We start from the raw sequence: 25760 nt of genomic DNA on the forward strand, positions 1-25760 counted from the left end.
GTCTCAATGCAGCAGGGACTTGCAGAACAGACATTACTTCTCCCAAATCCCTGAGGGGGCTGATCCAATTAGCTGTACTCAAAATGTGGCAACACATATTGGAAAGATTGGCCTGCAAATAAAACATAGCAGCCATGGGAACATTCTCTAAAAGAACAAGGCTATCACTGGTAGTCAGATGAAACCCTGGTGAGCATGTCATTTTTGAAGGACTGTATGTTGCCCAGATATATTTACAAGGAAATGTAAAAAGGGTGTAGGATTTAGTTTACTGCTTTATCAGAATTCAATGTCATGTTCCATAGAAGCTAGGGGTTTTTCTTAATAAAATTTTCTTTCAGTATAAACAAAACAGCACTTTTTCTCCAGCCAAGTTTACATAAATGGGTTAGCAAAATAATTTGGCTGGTATTTTTCAAGTAACTCAGCCTGAGGCTGACAGCAAGCATAGAAAATTTCAGCCCAAACTATTAAAATTTGGTGTAGCTGTAAGAGCAGCAAAAACCACATCTCTTAATGGTAAACACCTGCCAGACTTTATAACAGGCAGTTCTACCAGTGCAGCACACACATAATATATGAATTTATACATCTCGTGCATATACAGAGATACATATGGGTTGATAGATGTATATATGCAGTTTTTGATTTTTGAAATACTAACATAGGTTTATATAATATAGGATAGTTTTCACTTTCACTTTAATTATCCTGGGATCAAATGCGTTGCTATTATATATGAGGACTTTCCACCTGCAGAAATAGTGAAAAAGTGACAATAGTCTCAAACCAGGTTTTTGATGAACCATCATGTGAAGATTTGCAAAAATGCAGAAGTGAAGAAGGCTGAATGCCAGTTTACTTTTCTCCACAATTAGTACTCATTTTATTTATTCATGAATGCTGTTAATAAAATATGTAGCAAGGGAGAAGAACACTTCATTAACTGGCTTCTACTGTAATTGAAAGATGAATTACCAACAACCACTGATTTCTTTTTCTCACTTGTAACGGAATATCTTCAGGTAACTGTGTCCCTGGTGAATACTCTCTTTGAGTGGCCTGATAGCAAAGTGATACCTTCTGGCAGGTGTGTACAACCTGCTATGGCCCCCAGAGAGCTATGCCTAAGAGTGCTGCTGCTGTATCTCCACAGCTTCCCCAAGCTGCCCCCTCTGTCTTCTAGATACTGTTCCCTCACTCTTGAGCCTATTGGGAAGAGGTCAGTTAAGTTCCTTACATCAGTTTAGAGGGATTTCAATGGCAAACTTAAGATCACTTTTGCATCCAACAAATAAAACAGAATAAAGTGATGGGTGAGCATTATTAGTTGTTATCCCTAGGAATCCAGGCGATAAAGAAGAGAAGTAAAAGACTTTTAGCTCTGTACTGTAATTGAAGGAATAAAAGAAAAGTACCTTCAAAATTTTGATAGTGATATTGAATACTGTCTCCAGCACAGTCCATCCCAGTTCAATGCACCTTCTTCACTCAGAAGTGTTCAACCTTGCTTACATCTTCTGCAAAACTTTTCCTCAGTCGTGCTACATTACCTTAAAAGAATTTTTCCCCTCTGCTTCAGGTCCCGTGGTGAACACATTCCCCTAGTGGACACACTTATACCATGGAAGAAAAAAGTGACTATCCTTCCTCCAGCACTGTAAATATTCTTTGAAAAGCCAAGAACTTAAAAGTTTAGTTCTGATGCTGTTTTGTTTGGTTTGTTTTAAATCTTTTACAGTCTTTGTTAAGCATTCGTGGTTCTCTGTTCTCACCAAGACGCAACAGCAAAACCAGCATTTTCAGTTTCAGAGGTCATGCAAAGGATATAGGATCTGAAAATGACTTTGCTGATGATGAACACAGCACTCTTGAGGACAATGAGAGCAGAAGAGATTCTCTCTTTGTTCCAAATCGACATGGGGAGAGGCGCAACAGTAACATTAGTCAGGCCAGTGTGTCGTCTAGAATGATACCAGCCCTTCCAGTGAATGGGAAGATGCACAGCACTGTGGATTGCAATGGAGTGGTTTCCTTGGTTGGAGGACCTTCAACTCTGACTTCACCTACTGGTCAGCTTATACCAGAGGTAATTGTAAGTAAGCCAGTATTTATTACAGTTTGGGTCAGGCACAGAATTTTCTCTTATTCCTCATCTCTGCCTTCCTTATAATTTCGCAAAGAAATAATTTGCAATAGTTTCTAAATAAGACAACATAAAGGAAAAAAATTCCTCAAGCCTTCATAAAGTCTGATATTCTTTCTTTCAGCAAGAGATCTACATATAGAAAAGAAAGATTAATTGAATTTGACAATTTGTACATAGTTGCACTTCAACAAAGTAGACATTCAATATATAAATAAGGCTATAGCTTGGAAATATGTATAGGAAAACTCCTATAAAATGAAATAAAAGGTGGCTTCTACTGTCATGATAGTTATTAGAAATACTCCTTTCTGAATTCTTCTCAAGGACATTTTTCTCATACCTTTCATGAGAAAAATATGTACAATTCCTATGTACCTTTGAAATTATATAACATTTTAGTCTCAGTTTCGGACTTCTGTAAATTAAGATGTTCTTTCAAATGTTCAAATAAGCAAGCCATTTTCATCTATAGTAATTTTTAAAAAATCTTACTATTACTATTATCACTATCAAGGAGGTACCAAGCAAAAATTTTGTTCAGCCAGTCATTTGAATGACTGAAGGTGAACCACCTTTGGTCTCACACAGTGTTGGTATTGGGTCCTGCAGTTGATTATTTGTACCACTGTAGAAAATTCCCACTGAGTTCCTCAATGAAGAAGAAATACTGACAAGAACAGAAACATTCAGTGAAAAACATGGTACATTGCACAAATCTGATTTGATTATCGCTATATTACAGCGACTTGAGGAGGTCGCTGGGGTGAGAGAGAAGGATAAGAATTTTGTTTCTTGATCAGAAGGCTGAATTTATTGATATATGATATATAATACATTATTACTATACTAAAGATAATATGGAGAGAAGTTGTAGAGGCTTGTTAAGCTAAGCTAAGAATAGAAAGAATTTAAAAACAAGAGAATTTTTTGTTTCTGTGTTCCAGAGAGCTTGCTTTGTGATTGGCTCTAAACTGTACACATGGAACATGAACTAATTACAGGTGTATTTTATTGCATTCTACAGCAGTTGATAATCATTGTTTACATTCTCTTCTGGGGCTTCTGCTTCTCAGAAGATAGACAAATCTGAAAGAAAGTATTTCTGTGAAAAAACGTCTGCGACATCGCTACAATATTTGTGCAGTAAATACTGTTAATTGGCTGTTGAAAAGGATGGTCTAATTCCTCAGTATTTCATTTACAGGGCACCACTACAGAAACAGAAATAAGGAAAAGAAGACTGAGTTCATATCAAATTTCCATGGAAATGCTGGAAGAGTCTGCTGCAAGACAAAGAGCAATGAGCATAGCCAGCATACTTACAAATACAATGGAAGGTACTTAGTGCATTTTATCTGACAGTGAAGTTCTGTTAACTACATGTACAGAGAAATTATTTAAATAATTTTCTTTGTAAATGTGAAACTGGCATGTGAAATCTCTGAACATTAAATACAAAGGGCTTTTGAGCATTTCTAAGGTCATTTACACAATCTCAATGGTTAATCACGTTTCATGACGCCTTCCAAAATATTACCTTTGTGGACTAATAGAGATAAAATAATAGTATCTAGGGGATTACCAGAGGCTCAAACAGAAAATATAGTATATATTGATATAAGCTTCATAAAGTATTGGTATAAGGTTCATAAAGAATTAATGTTGACTTTTAATATCTGAAATTAAGATATCTGCTGTTAGCAAGTTAAGTAACCTAAACTAAATGTCTAGATTCTCCCTACTACACACAATCACAAATGTGTTTGTCTTTCGCTCCTGGGAAAGACAAACACATATCTCCCTTCAGACATTTATATCAGATGATTTACTCTTTAGTGAATAGACTTCACCATCCACTGGTGGTAGAGGACCTTAAATAAATTAAATGGCTTATTTTAAGGTAGATAAACATGGGAAATCTCATGTTAGTGAGAGCAGCTTATTTGATTGATATAATCTTCTCCCATATTTTAAACAAGAGCTTCCAGAAGATACATTTGTAATATTCATTTTTTCTATTTTTTTTTTCAGAGCTTGAAGAATCCAGACAGAAATGCCCACCATGCTGGTACAGATTTGCAAATACATTCTTGATCTGGGATTGTTGGAGTCCATGGTTAAAAGTAAAGCATGTCGTCAATTTAGTTGTGATGGATCCATTTGTTGATCTTGCTATAACTATTTGCATTGTTTTAAACACCTTGTTCATGGCCATGGAACATTACCCAATGACAGAACAGTTTAGCAGTGTCCTTTCTGTGGGGAACCTGGTAAGTTGTCTAGCACTACTTAATGTAAAAATACCCTTTTCTAAAAGAAGAAACTTATAAATGTATTGTATTTGTTTAAATTTATTCAGGACTGTCTTTTTATAATCAGTTTAGAAATGGTACTTATGATTTTCACAGGTAAAAGGATTTTTTTACTGGAGCCTTTATCTTTCATGAATATATGTTTTTAACTAGTATAATGGAATAACTGAATATGTGCGGAAGGGCAGTCTTCACAGGAATGCCAGATTTCTTGGTATCTACCTTTGGTTTTTTCTTTCAAATGTTAAGGTAGATTATGCTATTTTTACCATGGTACTGATATAACATCTTTTTTTTCTGTACAAAATTGATAAAATATTCCAATTAATAATTTCTCTTGGATTTTTTTTTCAATTACACTGCAGTGAAAATACTTTTACAAAAAATATATGCTCTCAAACGTTTTGTTGTGCTGCACAAACCACTGATCACTACGCACTGCAAGAAAGCGTTGAGTTAAATTCTGGACTTAAAAACACTAAGATGCATTGATAATTTCACATTTGGCACTTAGAGATATTTCAAATAACATTATCACCCCGAAGTTCATTTTCCTAAAAGGAAATAGCCATCATACAGCACGGTAACTATATGTGAAACTTCTATATTCTTACACAAAGCATGGGACAAAAATCTACAAATTCCCCTGTCTTCCCCTGTCTATCTGTCAAGACAGACTTTAGAGAGTCTGTGCTTAGACAGTCTGACATTAGAGAATATCATCTTTTTAGACTGTAAGCTAGGAAAATACTTGCTGTCAAGTCTTCTTACTGGAACCATCCTCATCAAACAGGACTTAAAACACCAGGTCACATCACATCATCTGCTGAGTGGATAGTCCAGCACATACCAGGGAGCTGAACTGCTGACTGGTCAATAGCTTTTTATATGTTTATTAAATCTCTGTCCCACAATAAATCCTGATTTAGTTACTTGTTTTCAGTGTTTAGAAATACTTAGATGCCATTTGGAGATAGCAATCAGTTGTTTTTTATAGTAAGAGGTAAGAGAACTCACTGGATTAACAAAATTCCTCAGGTATATGAATTTCTCATAACAATTCATTACATTTTGTTTTAGGTATTCACTGGGATATTTACAGCAGAAATGGTACTAAAGATTATTGCCATGGACCCTTATTATTATTTCCAAGAAGGCTGGAATATTTTTGATGGTATTATCGTTAGCCTTAGTTTAATGGAGCTTGGTCTTGCAAATGTTGAAGGATTATCTGTTCTTCGGTCATTCAGATTGGTAAATTCCTTGATAATTAAATATTTGCATGCAATTATCTCACTAAAAAAATAAAAATGCTGGTGCCTGCAATAATTAGCTTTTTTTGTAAATATAAAATAAATACTTTAATGAATCACATTATTTTTCATATGTGCCTAATTTGCAAGCCATGTTTGGTAAGTAAAAATTTAAGGTGTTTGATACCTTTTAGTATCAAATTATCCTATCAATCATCTATCCAACTGGTATCCTTTGCCAACATAACACTAATAGCTACCTTTTAAGAACTTTGGGAATCTTTACACTGACTTCATTAAGAATAATAAAAGATGAATATCTGTGAAAACATACATATTGTCACCAGCAAAAATAATAATGAAATTTTTAGTCTTTGTATTGTGAACATTACTTTGTGGTACTTGTAAAGAGCTTAAGCAGATCCTCTCTTCACATTTATTTTAATGGGCACCAACAATAAACTTTAGTCTCTCCCTTACATATAACAGAATCATAACAATCTGACTTTAAGATAACATTTAAATAAAAATATTGAGTTTCTACTAGAAATGTATTTTTTATAGCAACTAGTATCATGCAAAAACTGTGTTTACTGGAGGTACAAGATTAATGATTTAAAAGCCTTTATTACCAATAGTTACCACATTACTTCAAAACCTTATCTCCTAATACACAGAGTAGGAAGAACTGACCTATTTAGCACTACTTACAATGGTACCCACCTTCACATAACCTAATAGTTTGGGTAATAAATATTACTTTTAAGGTAATAATTATGATTTGAATGGGCATTGCAATGTCTGCATCATCTTAAGCTTTTGCTTTAAAAAATGGCCTCTATCTAAGCATGGAAGGCCTAATGTAGTGCTGAGGGAATATGAAACTAAGCCAGGAAAGGTGTAGTGACAGTGATAGAAAGTGTAGAAGTTTATAAAATGTCTTTAAGAATTGTTCAAGAATGAGCTGTAACCGGGCGTTTAAAAATAGTCAAATAAAATGTCACACAAACACAAATTACTACTTTTTTTACTATGTGCATCACTGAAATTATAAACAATGCATTTTTGACAAATACTCCATGTTCCCTGTTTTATATTAAAATAATAATGTGGTACTACTGAAGAACAAATTAATCTACAAAAATTGGTATGCTCTGCTAAACAACTCGGACCTAGCTTCTATTTTGTAACTAACACTGAAGGCTCATTTGTGTTTTTGTTTTGCAGCTTCGAGTTTTCAAACTGGCAAAATCTTGGCCAACTCTAAATATGCTGATTAAGATTATTGGCAACTCAGTGGGGGCTCTGGGGAACCTGACCCTAGTGCTGGCCATCATTGTGTTCATTTTCGCTGTGGTTGGGATGCAGCTCTTTGGGAAGAGCTACAAGGAATGTGTCTGCAAGATCTCCAGTGACTGTGTGCTCCCTCGCTGGCACATGCACGACTTTTTCCACTCCTTCCTGATTGTATTCCGAGTGCTGTGTGGGGAATGGATAGAAACCATGTGGGACTGCATGGAGGTTGCAGGCCAAACCATGTGCCTTATTGTTTTCATGCTAGTCATGGTGATTGGAAACCTAGTGGTACGTGATGAACATTTTTTTTAACGTTAACTCCGATGCAGATGTGCAGGACTTACAGCTAGGCAATGAAAATGTTTGTCATCCTTCTGTTTGGAATTAAAAATTAATCTGAATGTGCTGAATTTTGGGTAAAAACATTTGAAGATTCCCTTTTCCTCTTTTTCATACGTTTCTGTACACTGAAGTACCCCTACTATGGGTACAAGCATTTAGAAGGAAACTCAAATGTCCACTCCAACATCCTGTCATGGAAGCACTGCAGCTAATTTAGAGGTGCTGTTTAATTTTTAGTACTGAACCTTTTGGATTGTTTATGTATTAAAAAAAATAAAAAAACCCCAGAGTGATTTGTCATCCAGCTTAAAAAGGAGTAAAAAGCTTCTAACTCAAGATTGTACAAGAAACCTTTATAGAAAAGTATAAATTCAAGCTGACAACTTAAAATGTAAAATTTCAATTGGAAAATATTGAATTGATGAGTACTTCCTATAAATAAGTGTTATAAAAGGGATGCACCATTTACACTTCTACTTTATTTTTAAGTTTCTTCTCCTGCTAAAATTTGCAGTCAAAATTTCCTGTCTAAATTCTCTTCCTTTAGTGATATTTTTAACATGATTTAAATTTTTTATAAAATAGAATTCAAAATTTTTGTATCTTAGTCATTTACCTGACCTTGCAATCTTGACATTTTACCAGCAGAAAATGTGCAGAGCCCCAAAAAGTTATTTATGATCTGCAACCTGCTCTACTGATTTTTTTAGAATCATAGAATCATTTACATTGGAAAAGGCCTTTGAGATCATCAAGTACAACTGTTAACCTAGCACTGCCAAATTTAACACTTCTGATATGATTGTATTTACTACATAGCTGTATTCTCTCATCTTTTAGGTATTGAACCTATTTCTGGCCTTGCTGCTGAGCTCTTTTAGTTCAGACAACCTTGCTGCTACAGACGATGATAATGAAATGAACAATCTCCAGATTGCTGTGGCAAGGATTCAGAAAGGCATAGATTATGTTAAAAAAAAGATACGGGAGTTCATCCGAAAAGCCTTTGTTAGAAAGCAGAAATCTTTAGAGGAAATCAAAGCACTTGAAGAGCTAAACAACAAGAAAGACAGCTGCATTTCCAATCATACTGCCGTTGAAATAAGCAAAGACCTGAATTATCTCAAAGATGGGAATGGAACCACCAGTGGTGTAGGCACAGGCAGCAGTGTGGAAAAATATGTAATTGATGAAAATGATTACATGTCATTCATAAACAACCCAGGCCTCACTGTGACAGTGCCCATTGCACTTGGAGAATCAGATTTTGAAAATTTAAATACAGAAGAATTTAGCAGCGAATCTGATATGGAAGAAAGCAAACAGGTAGGATTTTTCATATCTTAAAATTATTAAATTGTAATCATGCATTTATATGTTTTAGTTACATATTAAGAGTTTTTTAAACTGTAAATTATCCCATGTAATATATTTTATGTTTTAGAATTTTATGTATTATTCAAGAAAAAATATATAATGGTATAGTAGAGGATCCTTAGAGTTTACATTTTTAGTATTTTGTTTATTAAAATTTGGAATATATTTTATTTTAAATATTAATATTTCTTTCACAGTTTTATGAGGCTTTAGTACTAGTAAACACTTGATAAAGTATTTTCTGTAGTACCTACATGTGATAAGAATGTATGGAATAAGAGTAGAAGGCAGAATGACCTTGTGATACAGATGCATGCAGAAACAGCTTACTTGAAGTTGTTATGCTGTTATTATTGTGCAAAGTGGCAGAAGTTGGTCTAAAAAACCAATGCCATGTGTTTCAAAATCTAAGTGGCTCAAATACCACAGTGAACAGGTGTTAATGGTATTCGAGGAAAACTTTGTATATTGAGGTAGTGATCAATGACAAGCTAATAAATGCATTAGCAGAATCTAATTATTTTCAGTGCCAATAGAAATTTAGGAACATTGAGGTTTAAGGGATCAGGAACCATGGATAAATTTGTTTTCAATTACATTAGTAGCTGTGATGTTATGTAATTACTCATTAGTCCAAAAGGGTTTGTTTACCATGAAGAAAGCTCTCCTACAGAGAAGCCCTGCATTCCTGACTTTATCATAGCTGTATATCTAGCATATTTGCCATAATGATGCATTCCTCAGCAATATCAAACTTCACCACATTACATTGATACACAGCCATGAGCCAGTTAATCATGGTATGAGGGTTTTGCTAAAGAACATCAAGAGTGTGTGTTTATTTGCACCTGCAAAAAATGTTGCTCTGTGTAACAATTGCAAGATGAAGAGTAAAATATTCTATCATCTGAATTGCTCAGTTATGAGACAAACAGTTTCAGTGCAGATGTATAAGATAGTACAGCAGTAGTGCTTATCCATAGTAAATTTAGAATATAAGAGAGACAGGAAGTGTAAAGCAGTGTAAATTAAGAGATCAACTATTATTAAAAAACCTCCAAAATATTAAGAGTGATTCTGGGTCTGAGAGTTAAGTATTTTTCATATAAGCTGGTCTAATGAAATTTGGTTTTCATTTCCAATGAACCTTTTGCAAAGTTTTCTATGTCCTTTCATATATTCTGATGTTTTTTAAAATGACATTACACTATACATTTTCTTCTGTCCTTGTGGCTAACTTTGATAAATACAGTAATGAGTGCCTTCCTATTAACTCCGACAAGTTACAAGCCTAAAAATTTCCTGAATATGTTACTTTTTAAAAGGTTTGTAGTATGCATTAGAACATTGTGGGGGGCTGTGCAGATACTGAATTTGTAGTTACGTGACATGTTAGCCTCTGCACTGAAGGAACTTGGGAAGTTCCCATCCACGCCTGGCTAGTCTTTGCCACTTTGCCTCAGAGAAGTTAGGTCACAGGTTGTGCCACAGGTATTATTGGTTTATTTCTCCTGTAAAGGAGATTGAATGGCTCAGTTCACAATGTACTGCCATATATTCCATCAGAACAGCTGAGGAAAAAATTAAGTGCAATGCAAAGGCAGAAACTCCTCTGCTTTCCGGGTGAATATGTGATGTATGTGCACTCCAAGAAAATGGAGTAAAAGCCCATTGTCAGTTGCTGACCACTTCTGAATGCCAATTTCAAGGTGACTTTCACAAGTCAATTGCTCTGCTCAACCCCACCTTTGCCTGGTTCAGGCATCATATCTTTATCATCTAAGGCCATCCTGAAGTTTCTGGACAGTAATAAATCAAAAGGGATTTTGCTCTTTTTTAATGGATGGTATCTATATGTCTTCAGGAAGAGAAACTAATTAATAAGCAATTTGACAGTGAAAATTTCAGGTAGCTGTAGGAAATCCAGCAGTAAATGATGGATGGTATTTATATTAAGAAATTGTGGAGAAATTTTCAATAGAGTTAAGATCGGTTTAGGACTTGTATGCTGTTTCAGTATTTTCATAGACTGTAGTAGTCAATACCATTGGGAAACTGAAACAATAATGCTTCCATCAAGTTCTGCTCACACACAGCTCTCTGTTGTTCAACTGCCTTACATGTATTCATACAGTGCAAATGTGCATATTGTGAACAGTAATCAGACAGTATCCTGAAAATTGTGAATTCTGTATTAATTTCACTTTCTCCTCTGGATTCCTTATTCCATTCCTTGTGGATGATTTCTATGGAAAGAATAAAGTGGGGTTATTTTATTGAGTGCATAAAAATCCACTGGATTTGGAAGTTCTGGCATGTGACAGGAATTTGTGAAGTTTCCCAATCTTCTCCTACCAAGTCAAGAGTATTGCTGAATCTTTTGCTGCCTTCTGATTGTCTTTTGAGGAAGATAACGAGTACATTGGTGCAGTGTTTAAGTTACCTCTCTAGAACAGTATACCATCACTTGCTTTGTTTTGCCTCTCAAGGGGTCCCACTGGGAAAACATCCCTGCTAGAAGGCCTGGTCTACAAAAGGAGGGGTAAGAGATGGGGCAGAACTTTCCCTGCCTTAACTGTGGCAGTACTTAGCACTTAAAATACCCTGAGGAGGTATCCCCTATAATAACATATTATTTAACCACAGAGCTGTGGAAAGCTAGATCTGCACAGAAACTGTAAAATGATTTTTTTTTTTCCTCCAGTGTCTTACTGACTGTCACTGATGTTAGGAGCAGAATGATTATTTGAAGTCTGTTGTGCTAGAAGGGGGGCATAGCCTGTCTTTTCCTGAGGAATATACCAGGAGCAAGTAATTACTATAGACATTGTAATTGTGGGTGAGTGAGGAATAAATTGTAATATTTCCTCTTTTTTTAATCATACACACTATAGTAGAAAATAACTCCAGTCATCGATCGTTGTTTCGAAGGCTGGCTCTTTTCTTTTTCTTCCCTCCCCCACCCCCCATTCATGCCTTCATGGAAACCCTTTCTAATTAATTTGCAAGTTAATCACTTCCAAAATCTGTCAGAACCTATTCTGGAACCTGACTGCAATATCTAATACATAGAACTAGAAATTTGAGGACACCTCTTTTTGGATGAACGATAACTTATATTATAAAGTTACTCACTGCTTTAGAGGAATAATTGGCTGAAAATACCTGCAAGAAGTGAACATTTCATTGGTACATTGAAGGAAGATTTTTTTAATTATCAGAAAAGAGAAGTGCAATACCCAATGAGATAATCATCAGAAAAGAAACAGATTTCTGCTCTGAAGAAAAGATACTCAAGATCATTACCTTTGAAGATAAATAAATTAGAAATATCTGAAGGGGATAATTTGATTGGTTTTAACATTAGCATGTGGATGCTGGTTTTATTGTGAAATGAGTAAATATGCTAATCTTGCCAAACATAAGACTCCTAACTATTGTATCTTGTATACAACTTAACAACTGTTTGTTAAAGCTGATTGACAGCTTTTTAAATATAGTTTTATATTTCAACATCGAAAAATAATTTCAAATATACTTCTCAGTTATGGAAAACTTTTTTTACTGCTAAAGAAATACATATACCTACAGGCCTCAGTCATTCACCATTCCAAAAACCTTTCTATCTACAGGGTATGAACAGTAAATACAAATTCAGATTGGAGAAATAAGACTAGTCAATAGACTTTTGATGAACACAACAGATGATTTTGATAAAATTAAATATATCCTTCATCATCGAGTCTACTGAATTTTGAAAACTGTTAATAAATTCAGTTTTCTGATTGGCTTCATCAGGGCCTTTGTGTCTCGATGAAGTGAAAAAGACAAGAACAGAGTTATTGCATTCCCAAAAGATAAGCATCTTCATAGGGCTTCAATAAATTTCTTAGCCAAAACAGACTCAGCAGGACTTCATCAATTAGTTGGATTTTTTTTTAATCATGTTTAAAATGCCCAGCAATAATAATTTTTTTTCTAAAACTGACTAGTTGTGGGAGAGTATCTTCAGAAGTGACAAATTATTTAAGTTATAGACCAGCTGTGGTTAATGATTTAAACCATATCTCTGGATACACTGACGTTCCATTGTCCAGGCACTGATACAATCCTCATTTGAAACAATGAGATAAAGATTATAGATTTAGAAGTGTATAGCATACTAAATCTGAACTATAAACTTTACACAATGTGATAATTCATCACATTTGAGTTGAAGAGAAATTAAAGATATTTATTTTCATCAAGACCAAGGCACTCTACTATTATTAGAGAGTGAAGGAGGAATGGGAAGGCATACATCTTCAAAGTATTTTGCTTCCTGTATGTATATATTTTTCAAATAAAAAAGGTAATCACATAGTCAGTTAAACAAAGACTAGGACATGAAATAAACAAAACCCTTAACATTTTTATTAATAGGCATTGAGGACTATATAAATACAGGAATAGTTTCCAGATCTGCTAACCACGTCTTAGTTAATTTTATTCATTCCACTTCTATTTATGAATCAGAATTTTTGTGTGCAGATTAGTAGTTCTAGCTTCTATATATCTAATTTCTCTAAAATAAACTAACAAGTTCTGTAGAAAAGTTTGTTGAATATTTCAGGTGGTATGTATTTCCCTTTTTCCAGCTAATAATAAAATATTAATAATTATGTTTTAATTGTGTTAAAGCCATGTTTGAATTAGAGATTCCAAAAAGAGAAAAACTAGTGATCCTGTGTATTGAACTTCACTACCTACCATTCTTACTTCTCACAGGGGTAAAACCAAGCTGGAGCAATCAAGAATGCAGCTCTGGTGCTTTTTAACCAGGTAGAGCAACGTGTCACCACTTTCACACAGGTTACCTAAGCAAGTTATACATATATATGTATATATATATATAATCACTTTTTAATGGATTTTGACTGGCCTGCATGCTATTCAGCTATGTACCTTCCCTATTCATTGCAAGAGTAGAAACATGCACAGCTGCTCTCTGCTGAGTCATGGGACTCAAGTCACAGCATGGTCAGGTGGGATTGGCAAACCCAACATACATTTTTTAACTCCGCTAATGGTTTTTCTGAATATTTAAATACAGTATTTAGCAATAACTGCATGCTCTTCAGGTTTTGAAGTATGGATCATAAAAGTACTGGAATGTCTTATGCTAAAGAAGCCAAAGAAAAAGGGAGCATGCATAGTTTTTAAAAAATAAAAACAACCCTTTTTGATTCAGCCCTTATAAATGTAAATATTCAATGAAATGTGTTAAATATTTTGAAATAATTTCTGCCATGAGTTCAACTCCTTAATGAATAACATTTGAATTATTGCAGTAGCTACTGGTCTAAAAATTACAGTTATAATTTTAAATCTACAATGCACTGTAATGCAGATCTTCAAGATGCTACGAACTACACGCTATATTCATTTGGACAGTGCATATCTTGAGTTTTATAAACTGGTAGCAAAGCAAACTATTTCATAATTGCTAAAATTACACCTAGCAAAAAACTCTCCCGAAAGAATTATCAAAAGCTAAACATTTAACAACTTCTCTTTTCTTAAACCCCTTTATAAATAGAGGTGCTTGGAATGTGTTTCACGATAGCGTTCCATAAATGAGTTGGGGGACTCATTTGTGTAAATTAGCAAGTCTAGGGAGTCGTCAGCACCATTTTTATAAAATTGCACTTCTATCTATTTATCCTAGGGATTTTTTTCATTATAGGCAAACATGCCATTGATGAGTAATTGGCAGAGCCTTCAAAAATAGTGACAAGAATAGCAATTATAACACAGGAGCCAAAGTTATGTGAAACTAAGGAGCCAAAGTTATGTGAAACAAAGTTATGTGAAACTAACTAAATGATTCTAGTAAAACGAGGCATCAAAATTTGGAGTAGATTGAGATTTCAGTCCTGTAGTAGGATTGAAAGCTGTTTTCCTTCAGACAGAGTTTCACTGGCTTCAAAAGGATCACCAAGTGGTTAATTTTATTTATTTGATTATAGTGTGGCTTGATCTACCTATTGTGGTCTAAATTGCCCAGAGATGCTAAAAACATTAATATTGGTGGGTATTCTGAAAATTCTCAGATTTTAATGAACAAATTTTGAACCAAGATATGCTTCAAACACCAAATAAAACTCTAAGGAGATTTTAAAATTATATTCTAACATTTTATAAAAGTCAAAGGTCATAAGATCTGAGATGTAAAGCCAGTTTAGAATCACCTTGGAATCTCCATTAATTTATATTTTTTCACTCAATTACAGTGCAGCTTTCAAGACTGAAAAGATAAAACCACATGGCTGAATTACTAAAGGCAATTTGTAATGGCTGAATCCTTTTATTTTATTGTCACTTGAATCATGAAGCCGTTTGTAAAGCTTAAAACTTCAGTAGCCTGCTCTTGCTCTTATTGAAATTTAGAATAGAATCAAATGAGAGCAAGACTGGGTCTTAAGTGAATGCATTTTCTTGTAAATGGGCACATTAACACGCTGTTGGTCAAAGCTTGTTTTAATGATCGAAGCTGTTGATAAGAGATGCACTGCTCTGAAAGAACATTATGGAGGCTGATTGTACATACATTAACCAGGTATCTGGGTGGGTGATGAAGCATTTTTTCCTTTTATATCCTACACAATAATATTTATAATACTGTTTTCAGAAAAATATTATCCCACTGAGGTAGTTGGATTGTTTCTTTTATTTTCGTGTGTGATTTCCAAAGTACTGCTAAGGCTTCTGCTCTAGTCAAGCATGTTGTTTTGCTGATTCAGGCCTTGAGAATGCTGCATCATAAGCAATTGCTTTCAAATGTTTCCTTATAAAGGAAAATGTGATATCATTGAAGATGCAAATAAATATTTCCAGGGCATGGTGTGTTCTAGAGGCTGATAATCACATTTATGAGCTGATAAGAAGATCGTGCTAATCCATCATGTATCTTGAGCTTCCTATTAGTTTTATTAGCTTTATTGCTAGAAAGAATATCATTAATGTCACCTTATTTAAAAATGTATTGGTTCTTTCCTAATTTAGGGTCTTGAAGCAAAGAAGAGGAGTTTTATTAAGTAATGATGTTTTTCTCTTAATAATGCAGTTTTTTGAGATTACATGAAAAATAATGAAGAGAGTACTTTATGTGAAAATTACTGAAAGGAATTATAGTAGTTTTTGTTTGTACTGGTTATAAGTTGCACTTCTGTGACTTGGTATTAGCAGCTATGCTATCTGCAGCAGAGTTTACATGGGAAGATGCAGTTAAAAATTTGACTGCCTTTTAATTTGCTCTCAGATTTATAATGGATGCCTACTATCTATGAACCTTTATCATGCTACTATTAAGTCAATAATTTATTTAATGATGATGGAGCAGGCCATGAATTAATTTTACTTTTCCTAAGTTGGTTGCGACATAAAATTATTTTTACAATATTTCAGTTTTATTTAATGAAGAAACTGCCTATCATTCCACTGGAAGGTTTCATATTCCTTGGTATTTCCATGATATACAAGAAGAGAGTTAATTCAACAGTATTATTTTTTAAAGAGAGACAGCCTTATGTGTGGATAATAAGTTGGTGTGCTAATAATGTTTAATGCAGTGTACATTACCAGGTATTTTTGTTGTTAATGTAATAGAGAAAGTGAAATTTAAAATATTCTCACAGTGAGATACACAGTATTTTAACTCAGACTCACAGATTTACGTGACCAGTAATAAAATTATTCCATTTAGAGGCAACATGGCTGGAACTATTTTACCTATATAAATTTCAGAAATTATAGAGGAAGTGCAATATGAGAAGTTAAACACAGTATTTTTGGTCACAATACAGCAACAACCATGGGACCTGAGGTCTGAGAGACCTGATATTGACTACATATTGTGTTGTCAAAAGGCAGCTTCTTGAAAATTATCCCTGAAATTATCCATCATTCAACATGATTTTTTATAAAACTTCATTCACATTATGTAAAAGTTAAATATGTGGAAATAATTCCTTCCAAAGCTGTATTAAGGTATATGTGCCACTTCATTTCTGGCAGAAAAGGCCCTAGCTGCCAGTACATTTTCCTGAAGAGAGTGGGTTTCAGCTGAAGAGTTAAATAACTAGTTTTAATTTTCAGCAGTGTCTCCAAAGAAGAAGAGAATACATGGAAGTGCCTCTTTCAAGAAACAAGATACTGTTTATTATTTGTTACAAAATCTAAACAGTATGGGATTTTCCTATTCTAAAAATATCACTATCTTGAAAACTAAATGTGACAGGTTGTTGATATTAAGCACTCTCTCAACAAAATTGGGTAGAAAGGTCTTCATACTTTCTAAATATGACCTTCCTCCAAAGGTCAAAGGACATGATCAGTTCTGCTTAGCTAAAAGCACAAATCTGCCCAGTGCTGGAATGCCCTTTTGTTACATCAGTACCTGCAGCATTTAAAGTATTTAAGTGAGAGGTGCATTTTACATCCCTCGTGAAATTCCTGTGTACAACTACTACATGTGATAGATCAGATGAATTTCACTGCCACGATTTCTTTAATGTTGCTTTCTGATTACAAGCCTTATTTCACAGTCAAGGAGAAAGTATTTTGGATGAAATAATTACAACAGTACAGTCAACTGAAAACAATTTACAAACACTATGTCTGGGAAACAGAATTATAAAATTTACATGTCATTACTGTGGTTTTACTTTTAATAATGCATATTTATAAATTTGTCGTTCTTTAAAAGTTAGACTGGCATGATTTGATTCAGTACCATTTTTTTACAGAATATGTATCTAATGAGAAAAAAATTGTTCTGTGGAACTTTACTTACAGAAACTAAATGCATCAAGCTCATCAGAAGGCAGCACTGTTGATATTGCTCCTCCTGGAGAGGGCGAGCAAGCAGAAATTGAAAGTGAAGAAGCTCTTGAACCAGAAGCCTGTTTTACTGAAGGTTGTAGAATAACTGTTGACTTAGAGATGTATTACTAAAATGACATTGTTACTAAGCACATTTAGCTTCTTGAGGGTTTCAAATATGGTGTACTTTCACGTCCTCAAAAATCAAAAGAAAATATTTTTAGCCCATAATGATAGAAATCTGATGAAAAAAAACCAGTTTCCCTAGGCTTTAAGTAACTTCATATATCTGGCCACTGCATACAGCTTGTAACTAAGAAACTTCCTTAACTTTTCTACTGTTAAAATGCTTTTCAGCTATTTGAAAGGGCCCTTGAAATTTGGAAGAAATAAATTTTTGTGTGACTCCATCATCAAATAGAACAGTTATATGCTAACAGTCAAAAATATTGATTTTTTTTTTATTGACTTCTTTCATAATTAAGTATACCATAGTCTAGTTTCTCTCCAGATTAGTTTTCTTAATTCAGATATTCATCATCCTGTGTGATGTGATAGCCTATTCATCATTTCATTTACTTTTTAAAAACCATATAAAACTAGTAAAAGCTGCTAATAATATATACTACAGTAAATATTGACTTTGAAGTAATTGGCATTTGGATACTAACATTTCTTAATCTAATGCAGGTTGTGTACAGAAATTTCCATGTTGTCAAGTAAGTATAGAAGATGGCAAAGGAAAAACTTGGTGGAATCTTAGGAAAACCTGCTACAGCATAGTTGAGCACAACTGGTTTGAGACTTTCATTGTATTCATGATTCTCCTCAGCAGTGGAGCACTAGTAAGTAAAACAAAATTGCAGATGCTGAAGTATTTTGAGATCACTTAGGAGCAAAAATCAAATTTGCTTCAGAAAGAATTGCTTTGCTTGTAGCTGTATAAAACTCCCTACATTTCATTGTTCCAGACTGGAAAGAAACTTGACCCAAACCTGAAGACAGCATAGCTCCTCAAAGATTAAGTTGCCTGCCAATTTTCAGCATGTTTGTCAAGAGATTTGAGTACAAAGTAGTATTGTTAACTGTGAATATATAGCTAAATATATTGGTTTAAGTCTTGAATTCCTCCTAATCTGATCTACTTTTTGAATTTTGCTTGTGAAAGACCGTACTAAAAAATGGAATAATTACTTAATTCTATTCCTGTTTTGAAGGCAAGAGATATGGAAGACTGCAGCAGCAAATTAAACATAACAACCACTAGCCAGACAGATTTACATGAAAGTTTCCAGCTTCACTCAAGCTGAACATTTGCTACAATATCAATGTGCATAGTTGTATATTCTAGCAAATACATTACTTTTTAATTTTATTGTTTAGACATAAGTTTTATCTAACTGCTTTCTAGAAAGCAATATAATTATTTGTAATAGATATATAAGAAAAGGGGTTTTTTCTGTCTATATGAAAGTTTCTTAAATACCGCAGAGGATAAAAAAAACTGCTGTGAGTTTCTTTCTTCATTCATTAGTAAAACAGATTTTTTTAAATTTTTTTTTTTTAACTCCAGACAGGTCTCCTATTGTTCCAATTAGTACTATGGTTCAAGATGGAAAACATATAAAATAAGAGAATGAAGAAAAACAAGGGGAAATATTACCTCTTCTCTAATTAATTTTTATTGTTTATTCCTTAATTTTATCATGCATATTCTGTGAAACAGGTGTGATACCTCAATATATTTTTATAGGCTTTTGAAGACATATATATTGAACAGCGCAAAACTATCAAGACCATGCTGGAATACGCTGACAAAGTTTTTACATATATTTTCATTTTGGAAATGCTTTTAAAATGGGTAGCATATGGTTTTCAAATATATTTTACTAATGCCTGGTGCTGGCTGGACTTCCTGATTGTTGATGTAAGTACAAATTAATATTTTAAAATTCCCTACAGTAAAGTTTCTGCGTTGTAAGATTCATTAGTAGATTAATATTATAAATGTACAAAAAAGAGTTCCCATTTTATAGTTACACTGCATTAGTAATGGCCTGCAGTAATTTGGAGGTGTTATTTGAAGTCCATTCATATGCTAAAAGGAAAAGGATGGCTGCCTATCAGTTCGTCCATTCTTCATAGTAAATATGTTCATACAAACAATGTATCAAACTTGAGATTTTATGAGGAAAAAACCTAATTTTTAAGCCTGCCATCATTAATGAACTCTGACCATGCTACCTTATTCCTTAGAAAGTAAGATAGTTCATTCTTCAAGTTTCTTTGAACACTTCAGTTTTTCAAAGGAAACAATTCATTTGGTCGAGATTTTATCTAAGTTCTCAGAACTCTTTAACTGAAAACTATCCTGTAATCATTTCTAGTAAAACCAGAAAGTCAGTGGCTGTTTGATCTAAAAAATAATTGGTTTTAATGGACTGACAATGTGCAATAGCTAAATCAGCTATGACTTGGCAGGGTTTGTGATAGAGGAGGATACAAGGCTCCTTGGCTGCCTTCCCAGCTGTGATACACTTCTGTGCAAAGGCCTTGCTTATGTTGTCAGAAGGGATCAAAGCCGGTTTTGCTCTCAGAATATTTTGGTCTCTTGCCTCACACATTATCTGACCCAGTTCATTGCCTATACATGTCCTCAGCATGGAACTGAGAGATGGCATCTGAGGGCAATTGTGCGCTTACAGTAATTTCTGCCCATGCTACCATATTTCTTGAGATGTTTGCATAAATTCTGGTCGCTTCAATACTTATTCCATATGCATAGAGAAATTTATCATATTAGTAACTCCCACAGGAAAAAAAACCTAGCTAGAGTGGCCCATAAATCAAAATATATTATCTCTCTTTTCTTTCCAGACTGAGTTAGTTTTGTTACACAGTTAATCTCTAGCTCTGTCCTGAAAATCTACACTAGAATAAAGCAGTGTGAATGGTTTTCCTAAGAGGATGTTAATGAAGTAGAGAGATGCCCTCTTACAGGATTGTGTTAAACAATGTCGGGTTTTTTCTAGATAATTAATAACTCATGTTTTAATTATTCTTTTTGCATCTTAAAGCTAACCAGATTATCCTAAACCCTACTCTGTGATTTCCTAGCTTAACCTCAGAGATGCTCTTATCTGAGCAGGCTTTCAAATTTAAAAACACATCACTATAAGGAAAGCAGCTTATGTCGCTTTTTTCCATAGTTCATAATTTTTTAAACAAAAACATGAATAAATAAATTGGAACTTTCTACTGTCCAAGAATTATTTTCAATGTTCTAGTAAGAGGTAAAAAATGCCTTACTGTGTTTAAGGCTAACTCAGCAATTTCTTCAGCACCACCAGCACTTGAAAGAAACGTGAACTAATGTTACCTTCCTATAGAAAAGCAGCCTCTGCACTGCTTTAAGTGGCAGTTTAAAGAGGTGTGATTCAGCAGCATTCTGCCAGTGAGAACACCAATGTCTCCTTCTTCGATGGAAGTGACTAAAGTTAATCAGATTGTTTAATTCCATTCTCTAAAATTATTCGAGTAAACACAGATAGTCCTTTAGGGCTTTGACCTTTAATATCTCACTGTGACAAGTAGCCACAGTTGCTTTCACTGATTGTGACGAAATTAGATTTTGAAAATTACACTAAGAAATGGTAATTTTCAGCTCTGCCACTTTACAGCTGTGACAGATGACTCTTGGTACATCTGCCTGCCCCAGTTAAAGACTCTATCATGACATCCTACTGTACAGCTTGACCGAAGATCTTGAGCAGGACTGTCACTGCTACACTTCTAAACATTTTTTTTGCAACAGAGAGTCTATATTAGAAGAAAAACACAAATAAGCACATACAATCCTTCAATTTTAGGAGATATATCTTTCTACCATTTTGAGTTCATTTTAGTTTCTTAAAATTACTGCATCTGCTTGCATGAATCTATTTATCAGTTTACAGATACATTCACTTTCTCACGTACTGGCAACAAAACAGGTGGAACAGCTGAGAGAAGACCAAGTTAACAAGACTGAGATCACCAGAGAAGTACAGAACAGCTGTATATACAATAGAATTCCAAGCAAAACTTTGCATCTATGAACTGTCTAGAGGAAAACACATTGTTTCCAATAGATAAAGTATTTCTTTGAGAAAAAACTTAATGTTTATAGTATAAGAGCACTATCACCATGTTAGGAAAACTGCCAATAATCTGAAATAGGGAGCACAAACAAGACTGAAGAATTTTACAGTCAGGACCTAAGAACTGCCAATACACACAGTGCCACTGAAGGCTTTCAGGAGCTGCTGCTACCTAACAGTGTGGAAGGGGTCCTGTTTGTGAAAGATAGGTAAGGCACAGTGCAGATTTGGGGAGGCAATTACAAAATGAAGGAGCCATTAATGTGAGTTCAATTTCATAGGACACCTTACTCTCCCAGTGAAAGAGATATTTTTAAAATATTTGTTTCATCATTTATTTTTAATTAATAAAATGTGCTGTCTTTACACTAAGGTTTATTGTTATGCCTGGGTACCTTGTTGATTTAAGTGAATAAATGAATATTCTATTAAAAATAGAGAAAATTCCATCTCTTATTATCTCTGGAACATATGGGTGACTAAAGACAAATAGGATTCCTCTCCCTGTAGCATCACAGGAAAAAGAAATTGTATTAATGATAATTATTAATAATAATTGTCAATATTTAATATAATGGCTGAAAAATACTTATCTCTAGTAAGTGAACAGACTTCAGTTACAGATAAAGAAAATCAGTAAGATTTTCTTCTTAATATGCTTATAAATCACAGCAAGTTCCATATATCCATTAGAGCAATAAAATAATCCTTTCCTTTGTTAAAAAGAATTACATTCTGACATAAAATCCAGTTGAAATGTCCAGCAATATGAATTCACTAAAACACTATTTTCTGTTAGATAATATACATAGCAACATAGCAATGAATAATTGATTTGTATTTGCTCTTGGACTGGCCTTCTTAGACATGGTCTTGTAACTCTTGTGTTTGAGAGTCATCTAATTGTTCTTTATGTTCTTTTTTCCTAAACATAGGAAACCAACTTTTCATATAATGGTCAAAGTCTTACTACCATTATCAGTGAATTCCTATTTCTGTGGAGTCTTTGAAGAGTTCTTTAAACTGAGGCACAGAAATTAACATTTGAGAGATTTTCTTAAGGAGCAAAATATGCCTATGCTCATTTACATGTCATCTATGCTTTTGGTGGTAGAAATGAATAAAATATGAGTAAGGCACGGGTTTTCCCCATCCCGTCTCCAAAACTGCTTGAAGAAAATTAATTCCTTCCATATTAACACTGTCTAAAGCTCAGTTCCATTTGAGGAGCAAATTAATTGCTCCTTACTTAAGAGGGTTGTCTTTTAACAAAATCCCAATAACATGCATAGGATCTTAACTGTTGTAGATAATAAAGCTCTTACTGCTATAAGCTGAGCAGCTGTTAATAGCTATCCCATAATATTTTTCTATACTCACAAGATTAAAAAAAAAAAAAACAGAGACTTGCCAGGCAAGTGAGATAGTACCACCTCTTTAAATACATATTTCTGAAATATCCTGGTTATTGTTGTTATAAACTGTTCCACTTAGAAGTAATATTTTTAACAAATATTTGTAATTAGCTACTACAATATTTATTATATTATTAGTGTCTATAGATGTTAGTGTACATAGATATTATTAGTGTTGATTAGATATTATTTATGTTAGTGCTTATAGGTTATTGTTTATTCATTGTTATATATTATTTATATTAGTGTTTATATGTCATTATTAGTATTTATGGATACTCACAATATTGACAGATGTTAAAAAAACAATTTAATGTATTCAGAATTTTAAATTGTTTGAAAAGTTGAACCTTAATGAAGTTACAGAAAGTATGGCTATTTTGTCCTTAAAGTTTTCTGAAAACTTTATCTTTCACCAACAGTATAGTTCCATAAGACTGTTAAACCCTATCCAACCATAATAGATAGACATTTAATAGAATATGTTCCTTTTTTAACCATGCCTTTATAAGATCTCTTGCCTTTCCAGCAAGTATGAACATGGTGGCATTCTACAACTTGTCACTGTTGATTTGTTGCTTGAATTTCTGTTCTTTTAAAATAAACACTGTAGAATTATTTTTAAAATATTTTTTCTGTATTTGATAGGTCTCATTGGTTAGTTTAATAGCCAATGCTCTGGGCTATTCTGAACTTGGTGCCATTAAATCGCTACGGACATTAAGAGCTTTAAGACCTTTAAGAGCCTTGTCACGATTTGAAGGAATGAGGGTGAGAAAAAATGAATGAGTCTGAACAAATGTATGCATACAAAAATTGATGTATTAATGGTTACACTCATGCTTTCTTCAAAGAACTCCAACATGGGAAGGCATGCAGAAATGTGTGGAAAAAGGCCTTTCAACATGTCCTTACAAACAAGGCCAATGTACACCTTACATTTGAAAATTAGACCTTGAGCTCATTAAATTTGCCTGCTCACTGCTGCATAGTTGTGTTTTCCCAGCCCCCCGACTGTAAAAATTGCCATTGATTTGTGGACCTAGAAAAATGAAAGGACATGACAAATTTTACAGTAGAGAGTGGGAGGTTTTTTCCTACAGTTTATCTGGGAAATTTTTAACTCAATTTATGTAGCTAACTTCAATTCTATTAGTTTGTCAGTAGTTAAGGATGAAACACAATTAGCCAGAAAGCAAAAGAAACCACCAAAACGTGAAAAAGCTGACAAGAGTGGCTTACCAGAAACTAAAGCTTCACTGTGTCTCCCTGTCTGCCTACCTGGGGAAAGAAATCCCACAGTAAATGCTGTAGTATTAGGGAAAGGTTTTTTGAAAAGACACCTGAAATAAGGATAGATTTGGAAGTATAGAAGGGGAGAGATTGGAAATAATTTCCTTAGCTAGAGACCTTTTCTTTCATATGAATGTAAATAGCACTAAAATCTACCTGTTGAGGAGATTGTCATTTTCACATTCTGCCAATCTGACAAAAACAAACCAACCGAAAAAAATCCCCTCCTGGAAAAACCCTATTATAAACAATAGCAGACCATGCTACTTACTGAAAGACTGATACATAAAAAAAAAAAAAATTAAAACTTTATTGAGAAATGTCACTTTCACCTCAAAATACCCCAATGCTGCAATACTTATTTATAGTTCAGTCATAGGTCTTCATCTGCCAAATAAATAATGTGGTTCCTGTCTGGGCAAGGCTGCCGATACCCTAGCGGTGGTTACACCTGCCAGCATGGGGAAGAGTGTCCTGTGCACATCACCACCACCACTGGTTTTCATGACTGGCAATACAAACAACACATCAAGTGTCTATCTAATAAATAAGCAAAACTTCTATTGATGCTAGACTACTTTTGGTCAGCTTAGTGAAGTGAAAAATACTAACCTTTTCAAACCTACACGCAAAAGACTACTGCAGTCTCTACTGATTTGCTAGAAAATTATTGCTTGAATACCTGCAACTTTCTTTTAGCTGAATTACAATAACTTGTCAACTTATTGACAACAATTAGTTGCTGTTCAGCTTATTTCTAGAAGTTCTATACCTTCTTGGTGATGTCTCATGGGCAGCTCCTCGCAGCACAGCCAACAAACCACAACTCACCTCTCACCCAGCTAACCCTCCCTTTTATAGCACTCCTCCTTATTGGACACAGCTGTGGCCTATGAAGGACAGGCCTGTTCCTAATCTTTGGTGATTAGTGCAGCTGCAGCTCCTCAGGTGTGAGACCACCTTCTGCACTATTTTCTTACATTCTATCCCTCCACAATAACTAAGATAAAAGTTTTGTCCAAGGATTTAATCACGTCTTTTATTGCCCCTTGCCCATACACAGAAGCTCAAGGGAATTAAATGCAACCAATTAAAAAGAAAAAGAAGGATACATGTAAGAGCAACTATAATGAGCCCAGGTAATTTAAAACCAAGACTTACAGCAAATGCTGTTAATAATGATTAAATAAGATATCCCTAATTTTGTTGCATTCTGTGTGGATACTAAAATACACTGATGCCAATATATACATAACTTTTCTAATAATAAAATCATTAGTAATGATAGCTTTACATGCAGACATTTTTATTTAGTCTTCCAC

General features: G+C 34.1%; 1 protein-coding gene across 8 annotated transcripts in view; it reads left to right on the forward strand.

The window, feature by feature from the left end:
• LOC131085508 (sodium channel protein type 2 subunit alpha-like) overlaps positions 1-25760 on the forward strand; it is a 67438-nt gene that overhangs the window by 30138 nt on the left and 11540 nt on the right. For 6 of the 8 annotated variants that reach the window (XM_058027787.1, XM_058027786.1, XM_058027785.1 and 3 more), the window contains 10 exons: positions 1742-2095; positions 3354-3486; positions 4181-4419; positions 5542-5715; positions 6942-7298; positions 8193-8678; positions 17565-17685; positions 18282-18436; positions 19345-19518; positions 23794-23916. In XM_058027787.1, coding sequence (XP_057883770.1) covers positions 1742-2095; positions 3354-3486; positions 4181-4419; positions 5542-5715; positions 6942-7298; positions 8193-8678; positions 17565-17685; positions 18282-18436; positions 19345-19518; positions 23794-23916 — 2316 coding nt within the window. The remainder of the gene's footprint in view (positions 1-1741; positions 2096-3353; positions 3487-4180; positions 4420-5541; positions 5716-6941; positions 7299-8192; positions 8679-17564; positions 17686-18281; positions 18437-19344; positions 19519-23793; positions 23917-25760) is intronic. The other 2 variants (XM_058027792.1, XM_058027791.1) reach the window with 1 other exon arrangement.

The sequence above is a fragment of the Melospiza georgiana genome, chromosome 7 (assembly GCF_028018845.1).
Source record: "Melospiza georgiana isolate bMelGeo1 chromosome 7, bMelGeo1.pri, whole genome shotgun sequence".
Lineage (NCBI taxonomy): Eukaryota > Metazoa > Chordata > Aves > Passeriformes > Passerellidae > Melospiza > Melospiza georgiana.